Source organism: Macaca mulatta, chromosome 4 (assembly GCF_049350105.2).
Source record: "Macaca mulatta isolate MMU2019108-1 chromosome 4, T2T-MMU8v2.0, whole genome shotgun sequence".
Taxonomy (NCBI): Eukaryota; Metazoa; Chordata; class Mammalia; order Primates; family Cercopithecidae; genus Macaca; species Macaca mulatta.
The window spans coordinates 113,293,937-113,320,834 of record NC_133409.1 but is presented as its reverse complement, the minus strand read 5'-3'; the positions used below and the strand labels follow the sequence as shown (position 1 = coordinate 113,320,834).

At 34.2% G+C, this 26,898-nt stretch overlaps 1 protein-coding gene across 28 annotated transcripts in view; it reads left to right on the top strand.

The window, feature by feature from the left end:
• RIMS1 (regulating synaptic membrane exocytosis 1) overlaps positions 1–26,898 on the top strand; it is a 491,022-nt gene that overhangs the window by 418,337 nt on the left and 45,787 nt on the right. For 14 of the 28 annotated variants that reach the window (XM_077999766.1, XM_077999757.1, XM_077999755.1 and 11 more), the window contains one exon: positions 9,816–10,051. The exons of the other annotated variants lie outside the window; for them this stretch is intronic. In XM_077999766.1, coding sequence (XP_077855892.1) covers positions 9,816–10,051 — 236 coding nt within the window. The remainder of the gene's footprint in view (positions 1–9,815; positions 10,052–26,898) is intronic. 28 annotated transcript variants of the gene reach the window in all.

Sequence of the window (26,898 nt, the reverse complement as noted above, 5' to 3'; positions counted from 1 at the left end):
GGTTTAATGACATGTGAGAAATAGTAAAACCAAGGATTAGTGAACTAATTAGTAGAAAGTATATGAGTTGATGCACAGAGAGAAGAGAGAGAGAGAAATTGGAGGAGAACGTAAACAAGTGGAACCTGATGAAAAATTCAAATATATTAGAGTCCCAGAAGGAGAGGAAATGACAGAGCAATGCTTGAATACCGAAATACAAACCGATAATTTTCCAGGACTGATAAAAGACATCAAATTACAAATCTGAAATCTTTACATACCCAATAATATAGGTAAGAGAAAAAAAAATCAGCATTATTGTAATCAAAGTACAGAAAACTAAACAAAAACATTTCTTAAAAGAATCTCAGGGGAAAAAAGACATAGTATCTTTGGAGAAGTAAAGATATGACTAGCTGAAATTTCAGCAGATATTATGAGACCCCAAATTTGATGGAATGGCCGGAAGAAAGATTGCTGAAAGGAAAAAATAAAAATGTCCAACCTGCAATTTTATGCTTAGTAAATATTACCCAGAATTGTCTTTCAGGAAATAAATGAGTGCATGGATGGATGGATGGATGGATGGATGGATAGATAGATAGATAGATAGATAGATAGATAGATAGATAGATAGATAGATAGATAGATAGCAAAGAGAATTCATCCCGAGGTGACCAGCACTACAAAAAATACTAATGGGAGTTCATGTGGAAGAAAAGTATCTCCAGTTGGAAGCACTAGCCTTGAGGAAGAATGAAGAACATTGGAAAGAGTTAATAATGATAAAAACAACATCTTGTGTTAGTTAAAACATATGTAGAAGTGAAAAATATATAAAATACCTAAGTGAAAGGTGGGAGGGGAGTAAATGGAAGTAAGTTATTATACAAATCTTGCATTATTTTGAAATTGGTTAAAATGTATAACTTAAGGAGGATTTAAGTAAGTCAAAGTGCTTATTTTAATCTTTAGGGTAGTTACTAATAACATAATAGAAGAATGAACAACTCAGATGCTAATAGTTGAGAAAATGTGGAATAATAAAAATACCTAATTAGACAAAAAGGAGAAGTAAAACAACAAACAGATGGAATGACTACAAATAAACAAAGTGGTGGACTGAACTACATCTGTATCAATAATTGCATCAAAGTAAATGAACTCAATAAAAATTACCAATACCATTGAATGAAAAGGGACAATAATACATATTATACAGATATATAAATGATACCATAAACAACTTATGCTGGTAAGTTTTTCGATTCAGATCACAGTGAGCAAACTATGGCCAGCAGGCTAAATCTGGCCCACTGCCTATTATTGTGAATAAAGGTTTACTGGAACACATCTATGCCCATTTCCTAATATATTGTCCATGGCTGTTTTCCCACCACAACAATTGAGTGGTTGCAACAGAGTCCAGTAGTTGTAACAGAGTCAGTATGAAATATTTACTGTCTGGCCCTTTACAAAATAAATTTTCCTAACCCTGACTTACATGAAATATACAAATTTTCTGAAAAGTACAACTTACTAAAAATGACATAAGAATAAACTAAAAATCTGAAGAGTTCTATATTTAGTTTCTTAAATGATTCTGTAATTGTTTTCAACCTTTTCACGAAGAAATATCCTGACCCAGGTAAATCCTGATAAATAATTACAAATATTTAAAGAATAAATACTCTGTCTTACACAATTTTTTCCTAAGGAACATTTTGAAACTCGATGATACCAGCCTTTCCTTGATACATTTGGTAAGGACATTACAAGATAGAAAAAATAGGCCAAAACCTCTCATTAAAATAGACCCTAAACAAAATTTTAGCAAATTGAATCCAGATAGAGAGAGGGATGATAAATGATGGATGAATTTATGGATCATTATTTACAGTTTATATGATTATACATATAGGAAATATATAAAATATTTTCATGACAAACTTAGCTAAAAACAATTACAGTCAATTTACATATATTCAACCCACTAAAAGGACCTAGAAGTCTATATAAAAAACAATTTTTATGTGTCTATTTTATATGTATGTTTTATATGTATAAAAAGGAATTTTATTTTTATGTACTAGCAACAAACCTTAGGAAATGAAATTTATAAAATGCCATCAATGTAATGTAGTCAGAAATATAAAATACCTAGAAATAAATCTAAGACCTAGGAATAAACTACCGAAATGTGCATAAGCCCTCAACACTGAAGACTACTTGTAGCTTCACATAAAACTCAACACATGTGTGAGCGGGAATGAGATTTCATAAAAATTACAGGGATAATTACTTCTTAAGGTCCAGCTTACTTGAAGAGATTGAATATAAATAGTGATCTAGCTTGAGTTCATTTTTCAGTTCTGATTCTTATTATCAAAATGATCTACCAGACACCTTTAGGAGGTATTTAATGCCACCTTGATTATTAATCACCAGTCCCTGTGTTACAACCACTGAAAATTATAGGATGGATGCCTAGAGATGGCTTCTTAATATTGATCAACAATATTGATCTACTGTTTGTGGTTAGTAACTTGTGTATTGATCCAGATGTAAGTGTAGGACTCATATAATTTTTGTTGTTTAACTTTTAACATTTTTGTAAACAGCATTGTGAACTTATATGCATTATTATTATTTATACTATTTGTTCCTCCTTAAGGCTTACAATAGAATTGTAGTAGACTTCTAGGTTCTTTTAGTGGATTGAATATATGTAAATTGATTGTAACTGTTTTTAAGCTAAGCTTGTCGTGAAGAGTGGGAACGATCCTGACATAGCCCCTCCTCATGTCTTCTGAAAACATTCTTGCTTTCTGAAAGAAGGTATTTTAGGACTTCTATTTTTTATCCTCTTCCAAAACGTTGTGTCAGCCTCCTTACGTTGTAATAATGAGCCAAAATCTGGCAAATGAAGGTGCAGTTTGATTGTCTTACATCACCCATCACTTCTGTATCTATAAGTAACAGTCTATGTTTGGGAAAGTAAGCTTCTGATGTTTTAATGTTATTTTATTATTATTTTAAAAAATTATTGTTTAAATTCGTTTGTCTGTTACCGTAATTTAATTTATTTTATCCACATTACTTGTTTGTATTTTACCATCTATACAGTCAGTGCATATTCTCCAATTGATGGCATGTCATTGTTTAATTAGCATTTTTCTTTCTTAGGAGAGAGACTCCATACCCCCATTCCAGAGTTACTTGGTCTGGTAGGCAGAACAATGTGCCCCCGACAAATCCTAATCCTCAGAAAAATGGGGAATTGGGGTGTCAGATGGAATTAAGGTTGCTATCATCTGACTTTAAAGAAGGAAGCTTATGCAGTGTTATCCAGTGGGTCCAGTGTAGTCACAAGAGTACTTATAAGTGAAAAAAGGAGGGAGCAGAGTCAAAGACAGATATATGACAATAGAAGCAGAGGTCACAGTGATTCCACGTGAGAAAGATGCAACCAGCCATTGTTCCCTTTCTTCCCTTTGACGACGGAGGAAGGGGCCATCAGATCAGGAATTGGGGCAGCCTATATAAACTAGAAAAGGTAAAGAAACAGATTCTCCCCTAGAGCCTCCAGATGGAACATAACTCTGCTGACATCTTGATTTTAGGCCTTCTGACCTCCAGAACTGAAAGATAATAAATTTGTGTTGTTTTAAGCCACCAAAAAAATTACATAAAATTATGATATGTCTTAATACTGATGGCATCTTTGATTTGGCTGAATGTGTATAGATACTTTATCACCTTTTCCATTTAATGCTTAATTATTTCCTACCAAATCATATGTGTAATTTATAATGTGGACCAAAGTGTTATTACCACCAGATCTCATTTTCCGTAGCTATCAGTATGAGGTCCCAAAATTCATTTCTTTTTATGGTTGATAATATTTCATTGTGTGGATTTAACACATTTTGTTTCTCTATTTATCAGTTGATGAGCATTTGTTTTGTTTCTATTTTTTGACTTTTGCTAATAATTTTCATATGAATAGTTCATATATGTTTGTGTGGATATATATTTTCGATTCTCTTGAGTACGTACTTAGGAATGGAATTGCTGGATCATATGGTAACTCTAGTTTACCTGTATTTAAAGTGCCATCATATTTTCTGAAGCAGCTGCATCACTTTACATCCCCATCAGCAATGTTGAGGGCTCCAGTTTCTCCTAATTCTAGTCAACCTTTGTTATTGTCTATTTTTTATTATAGCAATCCTAGTACATTTAAAGTAGAATATCATTGTGGTTTTCATAAACCTGCTGTTAAGCCAAAATTATTAAACTACTTTGCTATCTTCAAGAATTCACTTTGATTCTGCTGAGTTAGCAATTTTTTGAAAAGGGATTTTTCTTAAAAGGATAGCATTTTTAAAGTATTAGGAGTTCAATTCCTTTATTCTCTGGGGATTCTTTAATTCTCTGTGCTAGAATTATGTAAGTACTTACCTGTACAGATCAGTCAGAACAGAAGTTCTATCAAATTTAAAATACCATTCTACTATAAAGACACACGCACATGTATGTTTATTACAGCAGTATTCACAATAGCAAAGATTTGGAACCAACTCAAATGCCAATCAGTGATAGACTGGATAAAGAAAATGTGGGACATATACACCATGGAATACTATGCAGCCATAAAAAAGGGTGAGTTCATGTCCTTTGCAGGGACATGGATGAAGCTGGAAATCATCATTCTCAGCAAACTAACACAGGAACAGAAAATAAAACACCATATGTTCTTACTCATAGGTGGGAGTCAAGCAATGAGAACACAGGGTATAGAACATCACACACCAAGGCCTGTTGAGGGGTGAGGGGCTAGGGGATGGATAGCATTAGGAGAAATACCTAATGTAAATGATGGGTTGATGGGTGCAGCAAACCACCATGGCACGTGTATACCTATGTAACAAACCTGCATGTTCTGCACATGTATCTTAGAACCTAAAGTGTGATAAAAAGCCCCCCCAAAAATCTTACATACCCCATAAATATATATACCTAGTATGTACCCATGAAATTGAAAATTAAAACATTTTTTTAAAACAGAAGTATAAAAATAAAATACCTTGAGATCTAGTATTTGCTACTTGAACAACTATCCCTATGCTATACACAAAGTAAGAAATTTTTTTGTCACCAATTGAAAAGATGATTTTTGAGCAAAAAGAACTAGCAGGTTCAGCATTACCACTCAGCTATAGGGTTAAAATTAACATAGTAACCTAAGCCTAGACTTTAAAGGGTTTTTCTTCTTTCAGTGTGCACAATGTATTTCTTGAGTGATGTGAGTTTTTAGTAGCATGCCAAAAAAAAAAAAAATGCAAAAAGTCTACCAAACTAGATTTTCTATTATCTGCCACCCAGCTTTCAATGTATTCCTGACATTGAAATCTGTTGGCCAGCCATCTGACAGATTTCACCCATAGGTAGATTCCCTATTGTTACTGCTACTAGTTTAGAAAGTATTATTGGTCATAAGCAATGCAGAATCAGAGCCAGTCTTGCCAAGAACCAGAACCAGAAAGAAAGAAAACAAAACAAAATCAAAACATGCATAGAAAACCAGAGTCAGAAAAAAGAAAACAGAAAGAAGACTGTGCTGTTGCCTCTTGAGGTTAAATCTGGAAGCCAGGAAAAGGCATCCTTGGGCTTATAGAGCCCATGAAATGCCCTGCTTGGACAACACAGCTAATTGGCTTAAGTAGAGAGTTCATTTAAGTGTCTTTGGTGGAACTTCCAGTACTGTCAGAATGTAATTCTCCAAATTAAAACAACAATCACCAGAAAAATAGCAAATGTTGGAGTTTTAATTAATTAGTGAGAAAACCAACAGTATAACAAGCTGTTTCCAAAGATGATCCAAGAAACCCTTGTAATTTTGTACACACACATATAGTTATTGGGGAAAAATGGAATACTAAAATTAGATTACTAAGTTAGATTCAGAACTGGATAATGTATTCTAAGTCAATGAAACTATGACTTACTGGTTATCCTCTCTAGGGCCAGATAGTAATCATTTGCCCTTTATTAGTTTTTTTTTTCAAATTAACATCTAACTTTACAAAGAATATAAAATATTTGGACTATAATTATACAAGTAAATACTAAGTCAAAATTTTACACTTCTGTAGACAGTCAAATGACCTTAGGTGCTCTTGTTAGCCAGTGCACAAGCACGTTAGGGAATGCTCAAGAAAAGTGGCCAAGAAACCAATTTGGTTGGTTGGTTGGTTGGGCTTGTCTTACTTCCAAGATTGGATATTTTGTTCTTACTCTGAGCAGTTGGGTAGATGGGTGCCTATGATGTGATATGGAAGACTGGAGAGGGAGCAGGTGTTTTGAGGGGTTGAACACTTTATGTTTGAGAGCCTTATTAGATATATCCAAGCAGATATGTCAGTTGACAGCTAGATATATAAATCTGGAGTCCAGGGTTGAGTACAAGGTGCAGGAAAACAATTGGGATCTGCAGCATATAGATACTACATAAAGCTTGGAACCAGGTGAGACATCTATGGAATTCATTTCATGTGGAAGAATATAAGCCAAAGGGCTGGACATTGAGGTGCTCTTACATTTAGTGATAAAAGAGGATCAAGGTCCTGCCAGTGAGGCACAAGTTTGGAAAATCCATTAGAATAAAGTATTTCAAGACAAAGGAATCAAATTGTTTGACAAATGCATGACATATTGAGAGGTCAAAAGGATTAGGACTGGTAAGTGACAGGATTTTGCTATGTGGAGTTATTGGCGACTGATAAAAGGCAGTTTTAGCGAAATGTTGGGGACAAAGCCTGATTCAAATTTGTTCAGAAAAAAATAGGAGGAGAGGATATATAAATAACTACTTGAGATTTTTCAGCAAAAAGTCTACAGGAAGAGGGGGGATCAAAAAGAAAGGAATTTTGTTTGATTTTTTAAAGATGGGTTATATCACAGTATATTTCTATACTGATCACTTTTTTTCCACTTCCTACTCATAAATCAATTCATTCAGCAATGGGAAGGGGACTGTAGCAGTTTTAGTGGTGCATAAAGTGCTTGCTGTTATGAAATATCAGAATCTTAATATAACCAGTACAAAATATGAAACAAAGGACCAGGAGACAACAGTCATGAAGCTTGAGAGACTGAATAGCTTTATAAAGCAGAAAACCTTAAGATGTGTCTTAAACGATTCAGATATGTATAAGTGATAGGAATAATTTTTCAAGAAACAGAAGCAGAACAAATGGAAGTTAAGAAATGGGGCAGTAGAAAGCATATTTGTGCTGTAATCTTCAGATTGATTAGATTAATCTGACTGATTAGATAGATCCTCTGAACTGCCTCAATTAAAAGAAATGAAAATACCTTAAATGTTTTTTCATTGAATATTATTATATTATAGACTGTTTAGGAATCTACACATGTCCTCATAAAAGAATGCTTTTAAGCATCTAGACATATATTTTTTGAGAAAAAAAAGCACCTCATATTTTATTCACCCAATCATTTTTCATATAACTTAACCCCCTCCCAATGATAACACTTGTTATACATGTTTTTCTATGTTTTCCAGAACTTTTGTCAAAATTGTAGAATATTTCATTGCTAAAATTGGATATCCATGAAATAAACTTTTGACTCTTCCCAGCTCATCTTAAATTTTAATAACAAAATATGATAGCAGACATTTCCGTATACTCTTAAACTTCTTTATAAAGTAAAGAACATTGCCCAGAATTTCACAATGGTGTTTTTTTGTAGACCGATATTAGAGAGAGAAATTTCAAGCTGTAATAGAATTCCATCTTTATGGAAATAATGGGAAGAAAAAAGGGTACATGTTAGTTAATTCATACTTTCCTTTAAAGGTTAAAAAAAATCATCAGAAGAGAAGTTTTCAGTAACCACTGTGGAGAGTGTGCTAAAAAGATTGATGAGAGATGAGAAACCACTGCTTTCTCTGTTGTAGGCATTTTACTGAGCATGGACATTGTAACTATGAAATTGACCAAATCCTGACATTTCTGTAGATTCTCCAGCAGAATTCTGCAAGTAAAATAGTAAAGAAAAGCAGATAGAGTAGCCGTAAGGATGGGTGGCATATTTAGCTAATGCATTCCAATATGTTGGTGAAGACACAGAAGAAATTGACCATAATATTTATCAGGAAAGAAAGTCTGCTGGAGTTGGGAATATAAATCCCACAGGAATCAGTTTGGGACGGATGATATATAATAATACTCTCATTTGTGTCTCAAAAAATGTACATAAAATGCATAGCAAAATTATCAGATTTGCAAATGACTTTTAAAACTTTGAGTTAATGAAAAACTGACTAGAATATGTTGAAAGAATAAGAATCATTTATTATTATCAGAATTTCAATGTGGACAAGTTCAAGTAATGCAACTAAATATTGAAAATTACAAATTGTCCTCATCAATAGAGGTCTCAATATTCAATTCACAATCCATGAAGGATCCTAAGGACCAGTCTTAATCTCTTTTCCATAGCTTATAAACTCTCCTTCCTGATCTTACTCTCCCACGTTTCTGAATTCACCTCATACCAATTTCTCTCTCATTATATATATGACAACAAACTTGTTACATAATCCCAAGACTTTCTGTTTTACAATTTATAATCATATTAGGATTTATTCTGACTTACATATTAAATGTCCTCACTGTTAAAGATGCTATATCAGCTAGTATGTATTTTGTAGTTCAAAACAAGAAGTAGAAAATGAAGAAGATCAAAATGGTAATAAGGGTCATATAATTAGTTTTTGCAAATATTTTGAGGAAACAAAATTAAGAGGGTCATTTTAGATGTATCAAACCAGGTTTTTATTAGACAGAAATGTACTGGTCTAGATGGATAATAAAGCTGCATACACATTGTAATTTAAAAGGTTGTAAGAATCCTAATATCCCTGCTCCCTGCCTGCTTGCCCTACCTCTCCTCAACTCTCAGACATAGTTTACTTGGGCTAATAGTAAGGAGTTTTTCCCAGCTAACTTTCTATGCTGCATAAAATAATTAACAATAATATATTCTTTGGGGAGAGAAGGAATCTCTTCAGATAAACTTGTACAAGCCGGTAACATAGACAAGTTTTGATAGGAAAGGAAAAAAACAAAAAGAAATCAGCCTACATCATGCGAGTGTGAGGCACTGAAAGAAGGAAATGATATGAAGAAGTTTGTGTGGAGAAGTGGAGCATGAGGGCACAAGGAAGGAGGAGGGGAAACTAATCCAAAAGCATTTTTTGTTGTTGTTTTCGTTTTAGTTTTTGCTTTCTTTGCAGTCTTACTTAGACTCATGAAGCAAGATGTGTTAGTTATAATCCCAAAGGGAAATTAGAACAAATACTCTTCATTTCTTAAGCCTCGTTATGTGGCACATTTAAAGAGTGTACGTTTTTAAAAATATTTTTCTCTCTGAAATGTATATGAACTTTTCTTAATAATTGAAATATTTTAGTTTTTCTCTGGTAACATAGTAACTATACTATTTACAAAATTGGTCAGTAACATTCTTCTCCCCATGTATGGCATTTGTTGCACTTATTTTTATAATCTTTAAAAAGTTTATAAATTATTCCATCTTGAAATGGCATTGTTTTAAGCCATGTCTAGTAATAAATATTTTGCGGGGTGTGATACTAAACTATTTGTAGGTGTAGAACCACTACTCAACTGCATTTTTCCCCTAAAAATATGTCTGGATTATTTCAAAATAAATTAGATTTAGAATTTCAGTGATGCTGACCTGTAATTTATGGATGCATATATGTTTTTACTTTGTAAATATAGTTCATTTACCCCCAAAATGCAAGGCAGACGGATGGGGACTTCAGGAAGAGCCATCATGAAGAGCACCAGTGTGAGTGGAGAGATGTACACACTGGAGCATAATGACGGCAGCCAGTCAGACACAGCTGTTGGTACAGTTGGAGCAGGTGGAAAGAAACGGAGATCCAGCCTTAGTGCCAAAGTGGTTGCCATAGTGTCTCGAAGGAGTAGAAGCACATCTCAGCTTAGTCAAACAGGTGAGTGATGTGAATTCAACCTAAACAACTCAATTCTTTATGGAGAGAAAAAGTTGATTTTCATACTATGGCTTGTGATGGAATTGTGGCATGTATTTGGTTCTTCTTTGAAAAGAAAATTTATTTTTATGTCTCTGAAAATCTGCTAAATTTATGGGTTTATTTTTTTCTGTACAGCTGTCTTCACAAGGTATCACTTTTAAATCTGTAAAGTGGACAGATTTTTTAATTAAAAAAATTAAGGTCATATTTGCAAATATGCAAGGAAATGCAAAGAAGTATTAAACATCCAAATTTATTTACATGCAACAAAAGCAACGGGGTTCTCTTTTTCAAAATGTTCCATAATTCAATTACTTATTTTTGGCTACATCTATACTTTTTATAGAAAAGAAGGTCAGTTGTGCAACTTGACATATACTCTTCAAGGTACTGTATAAATATAATAATTGAACTTTACTTGTTATAGTTTCAATATAAGTAAAAACCCAGCAGCGATTTTTACTTTAGAAAAATGGGTCAGTGGTTTTATACAAAGAATAATGTTTTAATACGAATATGTGTTTCAGATATTTTCTGCTGCTTATAAATTTAAAAGCGTAATGCCCTAAAGGTATATATTTAAAAAACAAATACAAAAGGGAGGGTGGCTATTTTTGTATTGTAAAATATAACAAAACACTGCTTAAAATTATATAAAATTGGTCAGACAGGTTAGACTATTCATTACTATGCTCAATATTATGTAAAATCAACGGTAAGTGAAATATTGAAGCGATTTAAATAGTCAGCAACTGTTTTTCCTCTTAAAACCAACATTGGTTCCATTTTCTATTCCTTAATAGCAAGAACCTTATCACAAAATTTACTTATACCAAAAAGCTTTTCACAAAATCCTTTTTATGTCTCACTCAGCATTCTGGAAAGTACCTATTTTAAATTATTCATTCTACTGGATATATTGGCAAATAAATTAGAAGTAGGAAATTTGAGTCATGTCTTAAAATTACAGGATTAGAATGAACCTAAAATAGCTAGCATCCCTGTGATGGATCTGCATCTTTGCTCTTCCAATCAGATGGGCTGTTCTATCTGTTATGGAGAATTATTTGTCTTCTTTAGAGTCAGGTTCCTTTACAGTAAGTATGAGGCATTTTTCATTTGTATTGTTTATTTTGTTTAATTTTTTTATGGTGGTGCTTCCTGGGTTTGGGGGTGTGTGTGTGTGTGTGTGTGTGCGTGCGTGTGTGTGTGTGTGTGTTTATACTTTAAGCTCTGGGATACATGTGCAGAAGGTGCAGTTTTGTTACATATACATATACATAGGTATACATGTGCCGTGGTGGTTTGCTGCACCCATCAACCCGACATCTACATTAGATATTTCTCCTAATGCTATCCCTCCCCTAGGCCCCCACCCTCTGACAGGCCCCGGTGTGTGATGCTCCCCTCCCTGTGTCCATGTGTTCTCATTGTTTAAGTCCCACTTATGAGTGAGAACATTTGGTGTTTGGTTTTCTGTTCTTGTGTTAGTTTGCTGAGAATGATGGTTTCCAGCTTCATCCATGTCCCTGCAAAGGACATGAACTCATCCTTTTTTATGGCTGCATAGTATTCCATGGTGTATGTATGCATAGTATTCCATGGTGCCACATTTTCTTTACCTGGTCTATCATTGATGGGAGTTTGGGTTGGTTCCAAGTCTTTGCTATTGTGAACGGTATTGGAATAAACATATGTGTGCATGTGTCTTTATAGTAGAATTATTTATAATCCTTTGGGTATATACCCAGTAATGGGATTGCTGGGTCAAGTGGTATTTCTGGTTCTAGATGCTTGAGGAATCACCACACTGTCTTCCACAATGGTTGAACTAATTTACATTCCCACCGACAGCATGAAAGTGTTGCTATTTCTCCACATCCTCACCAGCATCTGTTGTTTCCTGACTTTATAATGATTGCCATTCTAACTTGCTTGAGATGGTATCTCATTGTGGTTTTGATTTGCATTTCTCTAATGACCAGTGATGATGAGCTCTTTTCCATATGTTTGTTGGCCACATAAATGTCTTCTTTTGAGAAGCGTCTGTTCATATCCTTTGCCCATTTTTTGATGGGGTTGTCTTTTCTTGTAAATTTGTTTAAGTTCTTTGTAGATTCTGGATAGTAGCCCCTTTTCAGATGGATAGATTTTTATTGGTTTTGAAGTAATTATTTACAGCATGAGGTGGTGGAGAAGGTTTTGACCACCAGATTTCAAAATACTTAGATGAAATAGAAACATTATTTGATGTCCTTGAAGGAAACTAGTGCTTCGTATGTGAGAGATTGTAAGTTTGAGAGTTGGTTTTTCTTCTTCCCTCAACTTTCCAGTCTGTCTTTTTCTCTCTTTTTCTCTTTCTTCTCCCTCTTTACGCTCTTTTCCTCTCTAGCTAGTTAGTACCCTATCATTCATTACTTGAGCATAGTTTTCTTATGAAACACAACAGTAATTTTGCATAAAAACTATTATTGTGGCTCATCCTTGTATTAATAGGTAATGGGTTCAAATTATTGTCATTAAAACACTTAGTCTCTTTGCTTTTTTCATTTGTGTTTTATCTCAGTTATGGTCAGATGTTGACATCAAATAATATCTTCTTTCCCAGAAGTTGTGTTGTTAATAACTTCATGGAATACCCTCTTTTCAGAGATTAGATTGCAGTGTACAGGTGCAAAAAGGAAATGGGATTATGAAGCCAAGATACCAAAATATGTAGTTCCGTTCCAAAGTGACTCAATGAATGAACTTTGACTTCTCTCTACAACTCAGTTTTCTTGTATAATGATGGGTTGAATGGGATGTTCTCCTGTGGACTTTCTATGTGTAAAATTTTATGCTTCTCTTTCTACATAATAATTTTACCTTTCATTTGATAGCCTATCCTTAGGTTTCAATCTTCTTGATCTTTCTAAAGCAAGTGACAAATGTTGATAACCCTCAGTTATCACCCCTCTTTGTTTTAGTGTATAGCCTGATATTTCTCTTTCTTAGGACTTCTACTAATGATTTTCCCCATTAATTTAATTATATTTCATCTCTCCTACAGAGATTTAACAAAATTCAGAATTATTCTAAGAAAGGTTAGTTTTTATTGCTTCAGCTTCTGCATTGAACATGAGATCTGTATTTCTGGATTCATATTCCCCCAAGAAATATTACTTAATTTTAATCTCCCATAAGAAAGCCCCTCTTAGATGTCTCTCTTTAAACAAGTTTGGATTCTCTTAATTTTCAGCCCTTTCTTTCAATATAGATAGAAAGGGTATGAAGTAGTAAAGAATGGCAAATGTTAAAAAAAAGTTCCTGAGCCAGAAATATTTTGGAACTGAATGAAGCTCTAGGTAAACTGCAGGTTGGGTTTTAAAATGTAGTTTTTAATCTCTGCTGGTTTTAGTGGCCCAGCCTGTGTAATGTAAGGAATTGTCCCCTCACTCATATACTAACTGTATAACATTCCATACAATATCCTGTATCTTCTCCTCACTTGAAAATGAAAATATTATTGGGAAGGTTCTACAAAACTGTGCAAAGTCATTTCTAAATATACTTTTGAAATTATACTAATGAGTTTCATAAGAATGATAAGTATTCATGTATCTAAGTGGATAAAAATAATATATCTACACTTCTAGAGCTTTTACCATGCTCTCCTAAGTTATGTTTGTGTGAGTGTATACAGTTTCGCTCCTTCATTGGTCACAAGAAACTTATGAAATGTTTTTATTCCCATTTTAAAGTTGAAGACACTAAGACTTAGAGGGATTGGGTAATTTTCCCAAGGTCTCATAACTGATTGGGCCTGAATTTAAACCCAGGCGACCTGGTGCCAAAGCCCATGCTTTTAACCACTTTGCAAAGAGAGAGAGAGAGAGAACAAGCACATTTGAGATTTTGAAATAAGTTCAAGCATTTGTTGAACATCTTTGTGGTTAGTATATGCTAGACATCATGCCAGGCACTGGGATAAGAGCTAGGGATAAAGGGATGGCGTACTGTTCCTGCCCTCAAGGATATCACAGTATCGTAGAGCAAATCACATATAAATATTTTAGCTCAGAAAACACAATTATTTTAAATACAAGTGTCAGAGTAGTAGAACAGAAGCACAGGAAAGGACAAGACTCATTCCGAGAGGCTTTCTTGAAGAGGTAAAGCCTGAGCATAAAAACACAAATAAATCAGGATGAGTACACAAGGAAGGACTTTGCACAACAGAGGGAAGAGTACATTGATTAAATGTTGAAAATGATGCTTAGTTTCCTGGGATATGAAAAAGAAATCTGTGTGGAACCTAAAACTATACGAAATATTTCTCTAATTCCCATGGATACCTCATCTCAGGACAGATCTCAAATCAAATAAGCTTCGTACAACTGAGACTATGATTTCTAATAGAACTTTTAACTTTTATGAAGAAAACATCTGTAAATGTAAAATATCAGCTTTATAAACTAGAAATTACTCAATTTACTTTAACTTGTACTATTGGGTAACTATCTGCAGTACTATCCCAGGCACAGTGGGTGTTTCAAAAATAGAAGTATCATTTACAGTGGAAGGAAATCACACCTGAAATACACACGAACCAACGAACAAAATGAAAAAAAGGAAAGTAAAATGCCAGAAATAATAAAATCTAGTTCTATTTATATATGTTATCAAAGGTAGTGGGGAGAAAAATGGGTCAAGGATCTAAGTCCCTAGGATGAGGGCACATGCAGAATTGGTAGATGATTTGTTCTAACCATTTAGTAAAATTATTTATTATATCATTAACAGCTGAAGATACTTTGTTAGAGTAATATATTTTCTCCAAATACTGACAAGATGTTGATGTTTATATTCTAACTATGGAAAATATTGCAGGACTCTTTCACAATTTTCAAACAATTGTCAATTATAATGTGGTATGAATGTGTTAAAAATCACTTCTATGCTTCTTTAGTAATAGGTATTCTGTACCTTTCCAATATTTTCCCACTATCAAAGTTTATTTCTCCCCTGTGCAGATCCTTTCCTTCAAGACCCTGTTCAAGACCCTCTAACTCCATATGTTGTCCCCATTATTTCAACAGTTTGTTTTTCTGAATTCCTAAATTGAGCTCTCTGACTTCACTGTCAACTTGCTGCCCATTCCACTCTCCATTTTGTCATTCATTTCAGCTCCCTCTCTCTAACCATCTCTATCTTAATTCCCCTTCACAATTAGATTTAGCGTGCAGTTCTTGTCATGGATGGGAAAGGCTAGAACAGGAGATACTCTGGGGTGGAGCTCAAGGGAATAGAGCCAGAAGGTACACAATGGGTTAGAATGAGGCTGCCTTCACCATCCCTAAAGTCTGTTCATATGCATGGTGCTGGGGCTGGCAAGATGGATAAATAGAGGTAACTCTTATGAACTTTTCTTCAGGGAGTTTAGCATTAGGAAGGAAAGAGATCAAATGTAGCAGTCCTTTTTTCTTTGATTCTACCAATATTTATTAGCACTTTTCATGTACCACACTCTTAATTGAGGGAGTAGTAGGAGTAAGAGGTGTGTGTGATGTGTGTGTGCATGCATGTTTCTGAACAAAGGAATCCGATCATTTTTCCGGGTGAAGAGTGGATGTAACACCTCTAGATGGAGAGATTGAAAGATATGATACAAATAATTTTAATTGTGCAAAGTTCCAGAGAACAGAGGCGATAATTCAAGAACACAAGTTTATTCTTGGAGACAGAGAAGGTTGATTTTGTTTCCCTGAGTATGATAGAAAAGAGGAAATGGCTGAAATACAAAGGAATATTGCAGTGGGAATATTGAAAGCTGAAGGAGCTTGAGTCAGAGGCTCCTTGATCTTCTCAGTGCAAATGAGGTATTAACAAATGGAGAGAGTGAGAATATAGGGTGAGCTATGTTGTAAGAAATTAATTGGTATGATTAAAATCGTGCTGAGCAGCACTTACCCAGCTAAGTTTGGATAATGCAAGTCATCTGGAAAGTAACTTTAAAAAAACATTTATCAGGGATCAAGGCCTCCCTTGCAGGTATCTGGTTCACATTAGCCGTTCTTTTGTCTTTCAAGATTGTCATCCCCTGCCTTTGTGCATCTCCAGTGTCCTTGCCAAGGTGTCTGAAATCACCAAAAGATTCTTTGAGAATATATTGCCACATTCTTTAAGACTTTGAGAAAATATCTGGTTAAGTCTAGATTCTTATGCCCATTTTAGTGATTCACCTGTCTTGGGCTGCTTGCTATTTACTGTTTAGTCTGACTCTTTCTAGCATGTGTATTATCACTTTTATTGGAGAAAATTGAAGTTCTGCTCTTTCATTCTTATCTATTAATATTGTGTCTTCCCAAGAAATGAGAAAATCTTACTCTTTTCTTTCTTCTTCTTCTTCTTCTTCTTTTTTTTTTGTTTTTTGTTTTTTGTTTTTTGTGTGTGGTCTTGAACTCCTGGCCTCAAGTGATCTTCCTGCCTCAGCCTCCCAAAGTCCTGGGATTACTATCATGAGCCACCTCACCCGGCTCACTTTTTCTTAATATGGCTCTAAATGGCTTTTTTTTTTTTTTGCCTTGACAATTTATTTCTAGGAAATTAAATAATTCTTTCATTCTAATCAAGGGAGTGAAGGACTTCAGGAAGTCCATAGTGGAGTTCAAAACTATATGGAGTTCACTATTCTATAAGATTCTACAGGCAATAAATATAAGTATTCTAAGGTGTTTTAGGTAGATTTATAGATGTTAGATTTCACAATGGGTTAATAAGTGTTTATGAATTTCCAAGGCGTATCACTAACTTCTCAAGATGAAATCATATGTAGAAACTATCAAAATTGTCCTTGTTCTACTGTCAAGAAATGAATAATATACACTGAAATAACTGTAACTCACATCTAAAGGGATAGTGCTTGAATAAGCTAATTTACAATGAGTTCAAGGTATTATTTTAAAATTCTTATTGTCTTTAGACAATAATTATGCCAATAAATATGCAAAATATTAAATCTCATTCTGTTAGTTTTTTCCAGTTTTATTACCCAAAAGTTACGCAGGTAATGTAAGTCATGAAATAAATCAAATGAGAACCTTCCTGGAGAGCATACTTTATTCACCTTGGGAAAATGGATGATACTTGCCTTAGGACTTATTTTTCTCCTTCTAACCAATACAGTTTACCAAAATATTCTCTGTATTTTAAGTCTGGTATGGCTTTGTGAAGACTGTCTGCCTTTTCTCTTAGAAAAATAATGTTATAGCTGCAGGGAAGGAAGGCTAAGGTAGTGTCTTTGAACATTCTAAGAAATGTTTTCTTGGCTCTGCTGATTATTAACAATATAAGCCAAAAATTCTTACAAAGGATGTTGGCCCTTCCAAAGTTTCAGAAACTGAAAGCTACTGTGGATCAAAATATTGCTGAAATCTAAATTCCTTGTTCATGCCTTATTGCCTCATTTACTTGATTCATTTAATGGCACAAGAAAAACATTCCGAAGAACGTAATGTTTCATGTTCTTTGTTTCCTGAACACAAAATCATGGTGCCAGAAATGATTCTCAAGTCGGCGAAACCATCAAATGAATGTAAGCATGGATTCTTTTATTTACTGTTGCTGTCTGCCTTAGGAATTCACTACTGTTAATAGAGATTCAATTCAGCTAAAGTAACTCATCTTCTGAAGAGATGCCCTAATAAGGATTAGTATTTTCAAACATACTCCAGCTGGTCTATGTTTGTTCTTTTCCTTGCTCTGAAATATAAATTTTGAGTTTGGCTAAGATGTAGATATACTTTTAGGTTGGCTTGGCAGAAAAAAGTTATCGATTTCAGTGGAATTAATTTTTATAATTAATTTGTATTTCAGGATTTGGAAGAGGAAAGGAAACTAAATTTATTAAGTGCCTTCAAAGCACAACACTTAGCACTAAAATAATTACACATGGTGATATTTTTCACTATACTAAGATAATTGTTAAGCCTGAGATCAGTTTCAGAATAGGTGTCACAAAACATTTCAGGCAGCTAAAGACGTAACAAGAAATGTGTCTGATTGTTTTTAAAGTGACAATACATCCTTATTTAATTCAGAGTGTTTTTTTTTAAATAGAGAGTTTTGTGGATTTATTTTACTAATGATTTTCACATTACAGAAAGGCACATGTACAGAAAGGCAAAAAGTAGATATATAAAACTCCTGTGGTATCACCACTAATTGCAAAGTCAGTGTGAAAATGATAGTTTATTATTGGATAATCGTTCTATGCGTTTGTATTATTAATATTGATAAAACCATTAGCAATAATAGTTGTGATTTACTGAGCAATTACTACATGCCAGCCAGTGTTTTAATTTTTTATGTGTGTTAATTCCTTCAATTCACAAAAAACAGCCATGAAATACTACTATTATTGCCATTTCACAGGTTCTATGACTTGTCTGAGGTATCACAACTCTTAACAGTTGAAGTAGAGCTTATGTTCTTAACCACTTTACTATAATCCCATTCCAACTGTATGTACACACAGAGAGAAGCCTTTTTGATATAGGTTTTTTAAACAACCATAGCTTTATAATATTTAATTTTGTTCTATAATATTGCCTTTTTCACTTAAAAAAAAATATGTATTTAAGACCGCTTAGTACACCATCATGGGATGCTTGTAACTAGGGTGGAACTGGAAGGAGCTTAGAATTATGTCTTAGAATAAACAGTCTTTTGTATCTGAGCATTTGGGCAATAGGGAGGAGAGGAATATTAGAGATAAGGGTACGTGATGTTGCCATTTACTAAGAGGGTGATTGTTGGGAAAGGACCACATTTGCCAATTCTGGCCATGTTGAGCTTGGGACTGTCATTATAAATGTGTTTTAGGCAATTTGAGGATCAACAACATAGAACTGGCAATTGAAATCAATGAAGTTACTTAGGAAAGAAGTATAAAATACAAATTAAGAGGATCTAGAAGAGACTCCTGCAGAAAACAAAAAGGTAAAGGTCCTTTTTTAGCCTCCAGTTTCGCAACTCTAATATGGAAGCATAAATGGTACCTACCTCAGAAGACCGTTGTGAAGATTAAATAAATTTTTTAAACAGTTTAGCAAAGTAGCTGACACATGGCAAGGGATCAGTAATAATAATTAGCAGTTTTAATAATTCTGGGGAACAAAATACAAGGGTAAGTAGATAAAGAAAAGGTATCAGTAACATCATTCATGAATGGTAGTCAGGGGCAGATTAATCCAGCTAATATTTTTATCTGTTCATTACGTGTAATTAATAGAATACAAGAATAGAATCTTAATATCTAACGCTTGAGTTCTTCTAAGTCAGTATTTCTCAAAGTTCCTCCAGTCCACCTTTGAGGGTCTGGTGAAATCTGTCAGTCCTAGCCTCAGTAAATTGCACTTGTTCACTTACACCACCGTGTAAACAAACATGAAAGATGTTTATGAACTCCCAGAAGTATGTTCATCCCAAATTAGGCATAATCTGCCAGACAGAAATCCAAGTTTTCTTTTTGCCAGTTCCCTCCCCTCTGCTCTGTTACTCAGCCTTCACTCTGTTAGGTTAGAGGTCACCAAAGTCTGGCTTAGAGCCTGGTTTTTAGGGCCCATGTGAGAATAAATATTTTTATGTTTTTTAAGTGGTTGAAAAAAATAAAAATGTGAATAATATTTTGTGATATGTGAAAAGTCTGAGAAATCGAATTTTTATGTTCATAAACAGTTTTATTGAAATACAGCCATGTTCATTCATTTACATGTTGTCTGTGGCTACTTGCATGCTACAAAGTCAGAGACTGCTTAATCCACAAAGTTAAAAATATTTACTGTCTAGTCCTTTAAGGAGAACATTTCTTAAGGTCTGCTCTAAGCCAGCAACTTAGTGCCTGTAATGCAGAAGAAGATATTAGTAAATAATAATCATTTCTATCATTGTTCTCTGCTTCTCAGAGTCAGGGGTTAATTTACCCTACTTCCAAGACTGTGTTTTTTTCCATATACCTGTCATATTTACATTTATACCCTACGTCTGTTGATATCTCTTGTTAGACACAGTGATTCTCAGAATGAAGACTTATGCCCCCATAGATAAGGCTCTTTATATCTTCAACTTTGCCCTAAAATTGATACCTGGCTTAGCTGTTTACATAAAGTAGTAAAAGCACATCACTCAACCCTAATTTTCCCAGTTGGGGGCTCAAGGACCGTGTCTGTGATTTCAGTGATTGTATCCCAGTATGTAGCACAAAGCCTGTACCACGTACAGAAAAGTTTTCTAGAATGAAAGAAACTTTTGGAAGAGTTTTCTGTATTCCCTCTCTTTCTGAGGCCACTCAGTCCCCCTCTCACTGCAATCTGAATTCTGTTTATTCAATTTCCCCAAACCGTCCTTAGTAGATCACAGAAAGTTTATAGATAGGAACTTATTTTAGTAATTTAACTTATAGTGTAGGCCACAGGTATTGTGCACATGTGAAACCAATGTGATGTATGTAACAGAAAAATGTCTACTTTTATGTGACATGAGCAAATGATTCTTATTTATGTTCCATCTCTCAAATGTGTAACTTCATTTCTTGCTTGCTTCAGACCTGTCTTCCTTGGGTTCACGAACACAAAGCGTCTTTCTTTGTGCCTCTGCAAGTGCTTTACCCAGAAAATTCTTAATCTTTCAGTTTGTCTGTCAAAATCTTTCTCTTCATTCAAGCCTTACGCAAATTTCAACTTCCTACCAGGACCAAAAGTAATTTTCTTAAGTCCTATAAGACTTTTGGGGAGTTCTCATGTGGTACTGTTTACATCTGTAGAATTCATGTCACAAGATGAACTCCGAAGTAACTCAAGGGTAATGACCATGCAACAGGTTTTTTCTGGTCTTTCACAACAGTGCATTTAATGCAGAAGAATCTTGATAAACATCTATTAGACAGGTGAATATGATGTTTGTTCAGTCAAAGCTTAAGGCTCAGATGGTAATTAATTGATCACATCATGGTATAATATTTCATTTAACATTGTGACAAGCAAGCTCTTCTTAGTGGGTAAGTTTTTCTTCTATGTTTGGTTTGTTATTCCTAGGAAATAAAATCATCTTTTTTAAGTTGTAACAAGTACAGTTGACTCTTAATGCGGTTTGAACTTCGCAGGCCCGCTTATTCACAAATTTTTTTGTCAACCAAATGCAAAGCCAAAATAAAGTATCCATGAGAATTATTATAGAAACCTGCATATGTGGAGGAATAGCTTTGATTTTGGTATACATGGTGGTCATCCTGGAGTCAATCCCCAACGTTTACTGTCGATGACTGTAGAAGTGATTTGTCAATTACTCTGCAACCTCCCTTTTCCTTTCTTTCTCTTCTTTGCTTATATATCACTTGAAAAGCACCTGAACATTGCTCTTGATACATTTAACCAGTTAATTCTACCTTACTGTTTTTAAATATTAACTCTTTTATAAGCAAGAATAAATAATTATCATTTTAAGATTTTGATTTTTTTAATAGATTCAGAGGGTACATTTGCAGGTTTGCTACATGGGTAAATTGCATAATGGTGAGGTTTGGCCTTCTAGTGTACCCATCACCCAAACAGTAAACACTGTACCCAATAGGTACTTTTTTTCAGCACTCACTCCCTTTACTGCCCTCTCCCCCTTTTGGAAACAGAATTGGTGCTGATTTAACTATTTTACCATTACAGTAAATGTCAAATAAAGTAATATTTTATTAGAAAATCATTGAAAGAAAAAAATGTACGTTTAAGAGGAATAATAGTGATTGATAAAGATATTAATTTACAACATCTGTTTGTATCATTTATAAAAGGTTTTTTAACCTTATGAAAATACTTAAGTATTTAAGCAAAAATACCCAGATTTTTTGGAAATCTTCTTTTGTTGGGCATAGGGCCAGAGGAGACTTGTGAATAAAGGATCTGCTGTAACTGATTTTCAAGTAAGCTAGTGAATTCTTACTTGGGAAACAAACCTCTGATATTGAGCCAGTACATTGTGATACTCATTCCAAAATCATTTATACTGTAAAGATTCTTTTCTTACAACCAAAGAATGTGGTACACACAATGGTTAGTCATAGTTTTAGTGAAGCTTAACAGACTTCATGTTCTAGGTCTACAAGGAGGTAAAAAACATTCTGTATTCTAGATTCAAAGTCAGTGCCATAGGATGTTTTTGTAAATGGAAATACCATACTTATTTTTCTCTTAATTTGAAACTATGAAGATTCTGGCAAGTAATCAAATAGTAAATAATTATACTACACTTAGGAAAGTTTCAACTAAAAAAGATTAAAACTTATTTGTAATAACTAAAGTTACATTTATAAGTAGGCATATAGTTGCATTGAAACACTACTATATCTAGTGATGTAATGATGTAAAAGTATATTAATTGGGAAATAAAAATTAACACATGTTAATATTTTTATCACTCTGAGTTTGAAATTGTAAGAATGAATCTTTGACCTGTCTACCTGCATTATTGAAACTGAAGATGGATGTAAATCCTCTAATGAGGAAGGGTTCTTTAAGGGAAAGGGTATTGATTAGAAACCTACCGGAAAGGGTTGATTAGAAACCCGCAGGAAAAATAAAGCCAAAACAAAGTTAATCATCTTTAGGTCATTTAACCTGCTGCTGAAAATGCTAGTTCCTGCTTATAGTTTCTACCTTGATAACTATACTCAACCTATTGTTCAACTGTTTTTAAAAAGGAAAAAACACCCAGAAGAGTCGTTTTAAGAAATTATTACATACAATTTATGGAGATTTATAATTAGTGTAAGATTCTGTGATCTTCTGCTAATCAAAGAAGAAAACATACTAGTTGTGAAAGGTATTGGAGACTTATTGAGAAGATTGTTGTAAATAGCAAGGAAAATAGTACGAAAAAATTACCTTTGAAGTGAAAATTTATTCTCAATTCAGTTCTCTGGCTTTCTATAATACTTAATAATTCCATATTCTCATGGATCATTCTTGATTGTCTCTTTCAAAGAACAGCTTGAAAAGTATATTTTTGTGGGAAAAAATATTTAATAAATCACATAATTAATTTTAAAAATCTAATTTTTATACACAGAAAAAAGGAAGGAAAAAAGGCTAAATTCAGATATTTTGATGTTGCAGTAAATGTGTTGACCATGATAATAAAGCATATTTTTTCCAGAGCTGCTTGAATTTGCTCTAAGTGCAATTGCAAGCATTGACTTTAATTTCTAAGAGGTTTGTGGCTTCGGTGATGAGTCCCTTGGTGCCTAAATCAAAGTGGCTCTATAATAAGTGAGCTCTGTTGGCTCCTTTCTGCTGATGGCACTGGAGGCAACAGCATGTCTTCTAGAGGCCTCTGCCTGTGCTTTTCTCTTCATATTCAGCATGTCCTAGTTTCACTGGCCCAGATAGCACAATACAGCAGGCAGCTTTTTACTCTGTAAATGGCTTAGTGACATTATTTAAAGTAATGCCAGTTGTCTATTCTTTTGTTCTGCTTTTATATTTTCATAGTTGTCACTCACTGCATACCCTTTGGCTGAAGCATTTGAGAAGAGCCTATGCCCTTTAGAACTTGGCACTGAGCACTGTTTATAGTACATAAGAAGTAAAAGCATTTTTCTTGCCCTGGAGTTATTTACAAGCTCATTTACTAAGTAGTATATCAACAGGCAAAGAGAGATCCTTTCTTTATGGAACTTCAGCTTTTACAAAGCCCTTTAATGCTCACCAGCTCATGAGTGCAAAATTATTGAAAGCTTTTAAAATAAAAGGCTGATCAGATTGGGAAAGATTAAGAATGTATTAACTAAGGAAGGCTTCCTGAAGAAAATGACATTTAAAGTAAAATATAAATATCTGCTTTTTATTCCTCAAAGTTTCCGTAAATTTTAATATGTTCTTAATAATTCCCTTTCTTCTCATCTAAAAAAATAATTGTGAGAATTAAATACAATTTTAAAGGAGCATAAATATTTCATATTTTATATACATGGTATATGAAATGTAATTTTTTAGAGAATCTGTTTTTAGTAACATATCATATTGCATTTATCTTATTTATTCTTAGTTGTATCCTACTCACCTCCCCAAGATATTAAAAAAAAAAAAAAAAAGCCATTAGTTCTGTTTTAAGCTTTACCTTTGTTTCCACCATTAAATCTTTAGGTCAGCACTGCCTGAAACCAGCAATCATTTTCCACTGAACTTAAATGGCTACTATTTTTGTTTTCACTCATCATTGACAGTCATGTTTAGGTGATGCCAAACATTTATTTCATTCATTCCATAGATACTGATCAAGTAGCAAATAATTACTAATAAGAATGGTTAAAAGTTGTTTAGCCTATATTATGTAACTGGTCCTTTGTAAGGCTTATAATGTGTAGTGTCACATTTAACCCTGTCAGCAACCCTATGACATTGATACAAGAGACTGTGACACAGAACTCTGAATATTGGCTGCATTCTTCAAGGAAAACACAGAAACTGAGAGAAGTTAAGTCACTTAACCATTGTCACACGGCTAGTAAGTGGCAAAGAAATAATTAGAATTTTAGTCTGTGCCTGTAGCCTCAGTGCTTAACCACTATACCATATGGCTTCGGTATGTTTAAAGTGCTATTACATACTAGTTAAATGTATAACTGCCTGTAAGTATCCAGAATCTCCAGTGTCAGTGGTGAGCATTTTGTCATTTGTAACCAGAAAAATATTTAATTTGGACTTCATTTTTTTACAAGGAGAAATTTATAACATGTATATCCGTATAATGTTATACCCTAAGACTAAGCTGAAGCACACCACTATTTTTTCATCTTCAGAGATATGCCTCACTTTATTAGTCCCATTTACTCATCAGGAAACTGAAACATAGGGAGGCATGTAACATGCCTGAGTTCACATAGTAAGGGCAGAGCTGGAATTTGAATCCAGCAGTTGGGCTATAGAGTCTGTGCTCTAAATGGGGTATGTCATTGAAGCTGGCCAAGGAGGTGGCACTGTCAGTGAGCCTTCTGACTCTGCAACCATTTTATGTACAACCACGCCAGCTTCTAGATAGACTCTCCTAAACTGTTCAGAATGCTTCTGTATACTTACAAGAAAACTGGATTCATTGGTTCTGCTTATTTAGCTAATTCACTCATCCACAGGGATAAGCCTAATCGTAGATATTAATAAAGGCTGGGTTTATCAGGTACATACAATGAGTCATACTGGCACAATTCTAGCACTTTAAAACAGGTACCATTATTGTCATCATTTTATTTAAATAAGGAAACTAAAGCTCAGAAAGATCAATTTGCCGAGGATCACATAGCTAATAACTGCTAGACACAGCATTTGTGTGGTAGAATTTATTCTTAGCCATCATACTATTATATCATCCCCAAGTAATTTGATATATTAGCTAACATAATTCTAGTTTCTATAAAACTTTACCCTAAATGTATAAAGGCTCACATTTAGTAAAATTATATTTTTTGTTAATTTAATAATTTGAGGCAGATGCTCGTGGCAGGTTATCAACTCTCCTCTGTGCGGTGGTTCAGGTGCCCAGGTTCTTTACATGTTATGCTTTTTTGTCATTCAAATCCATATTGCAAAAGTATGAAAGGGAAATGGAGAACATATATCTGACTCCTAAAAGCCTTGTTCTAGAAGCATCACATGTCATTCATATTAATGCTGTATTAATGACTGAATCACATGGCCAAGCCTAGATGCTAGGGATGGGAGCCGAGAAATACAATCCGTGACTTAGCAACCACTTACTATGAATTGTTTACCTGGAAAGGGGAGAAACCACTAACTGACTCTCACACACACAACTTGAAAAGGCTTTCATTATAAATAATGAAATCATTTGAGAGTTTATGTTCTTTTTTTTTTTTTTTTTTTTTTTGAGATGCAGTTTCAATCTTGTTGCCCAGACTGGAGTGCAACGATGCAATCTCAGCTCACTGCAACCTCCACCTCCCTGGTTCAAGCGATTCTCCTGCCTCCTAAGTAGCTGGGATTACGGGCGACCAGCACCACGCCCGGCTAGTTTTTGTATTTTTAGTAGAGATGGGGTTTCACCGTGTTGGTCAGGCTGGTCTCAAACTCCTGACCTCGGGTGATCCACCAGCCTCAGTCTCCCAAAGTGCTGGGATTACAGGTGTGAGCCACTGCGCCCGGCTGAGTTTAAATTCTTTTCCAAAGTAGAGTCTGAAAATACTGGTGCTTTCTTATGTTACTGTAAAATTTGTGCACTGCCAGTGTAATTTGAGAACCCCTTTATCCCAGTTTCAAAACCTGTCAGAATCCAAAACTGACCCCATAATTTTTATTCATTCATCAATTTTAAAATTTCCCAGCCTCTTTTAACTCTTAGAGTCGAGATTCCCCTGTTCAGTACAACATAGACTGCATAAAGTTTAGTCATTTCCTTGCTTAAAAAAAAAAAAAAAAAAAAAAAAAACCTTTGTTAATGTCCAAACTTTATGAGTTTAATAGACTTTGATGAGGAAACTGCTGGTCATGGGAGGACTGGAGGAAAGGTGATTGGGAAGTGGTCATGTCACAAAGCACACATTATTTTGATCTTTTTCTTTCTCTCTCTTCTGTCTCACCTCTGGTGCTCAGTTACTACTCCTGGCTTGTTTATGTCTACAAATAACAGACATTTACATTTATATATCATTTACTCTTCCAGGTTGTTTTATCAACACTATTTAATCTTCAAAACAGGCCTATGGAATAGGTTCTGCTAACATTTTTCCTGTATACAGTAAGGAAACTAAGGTATAAAGATTAAGT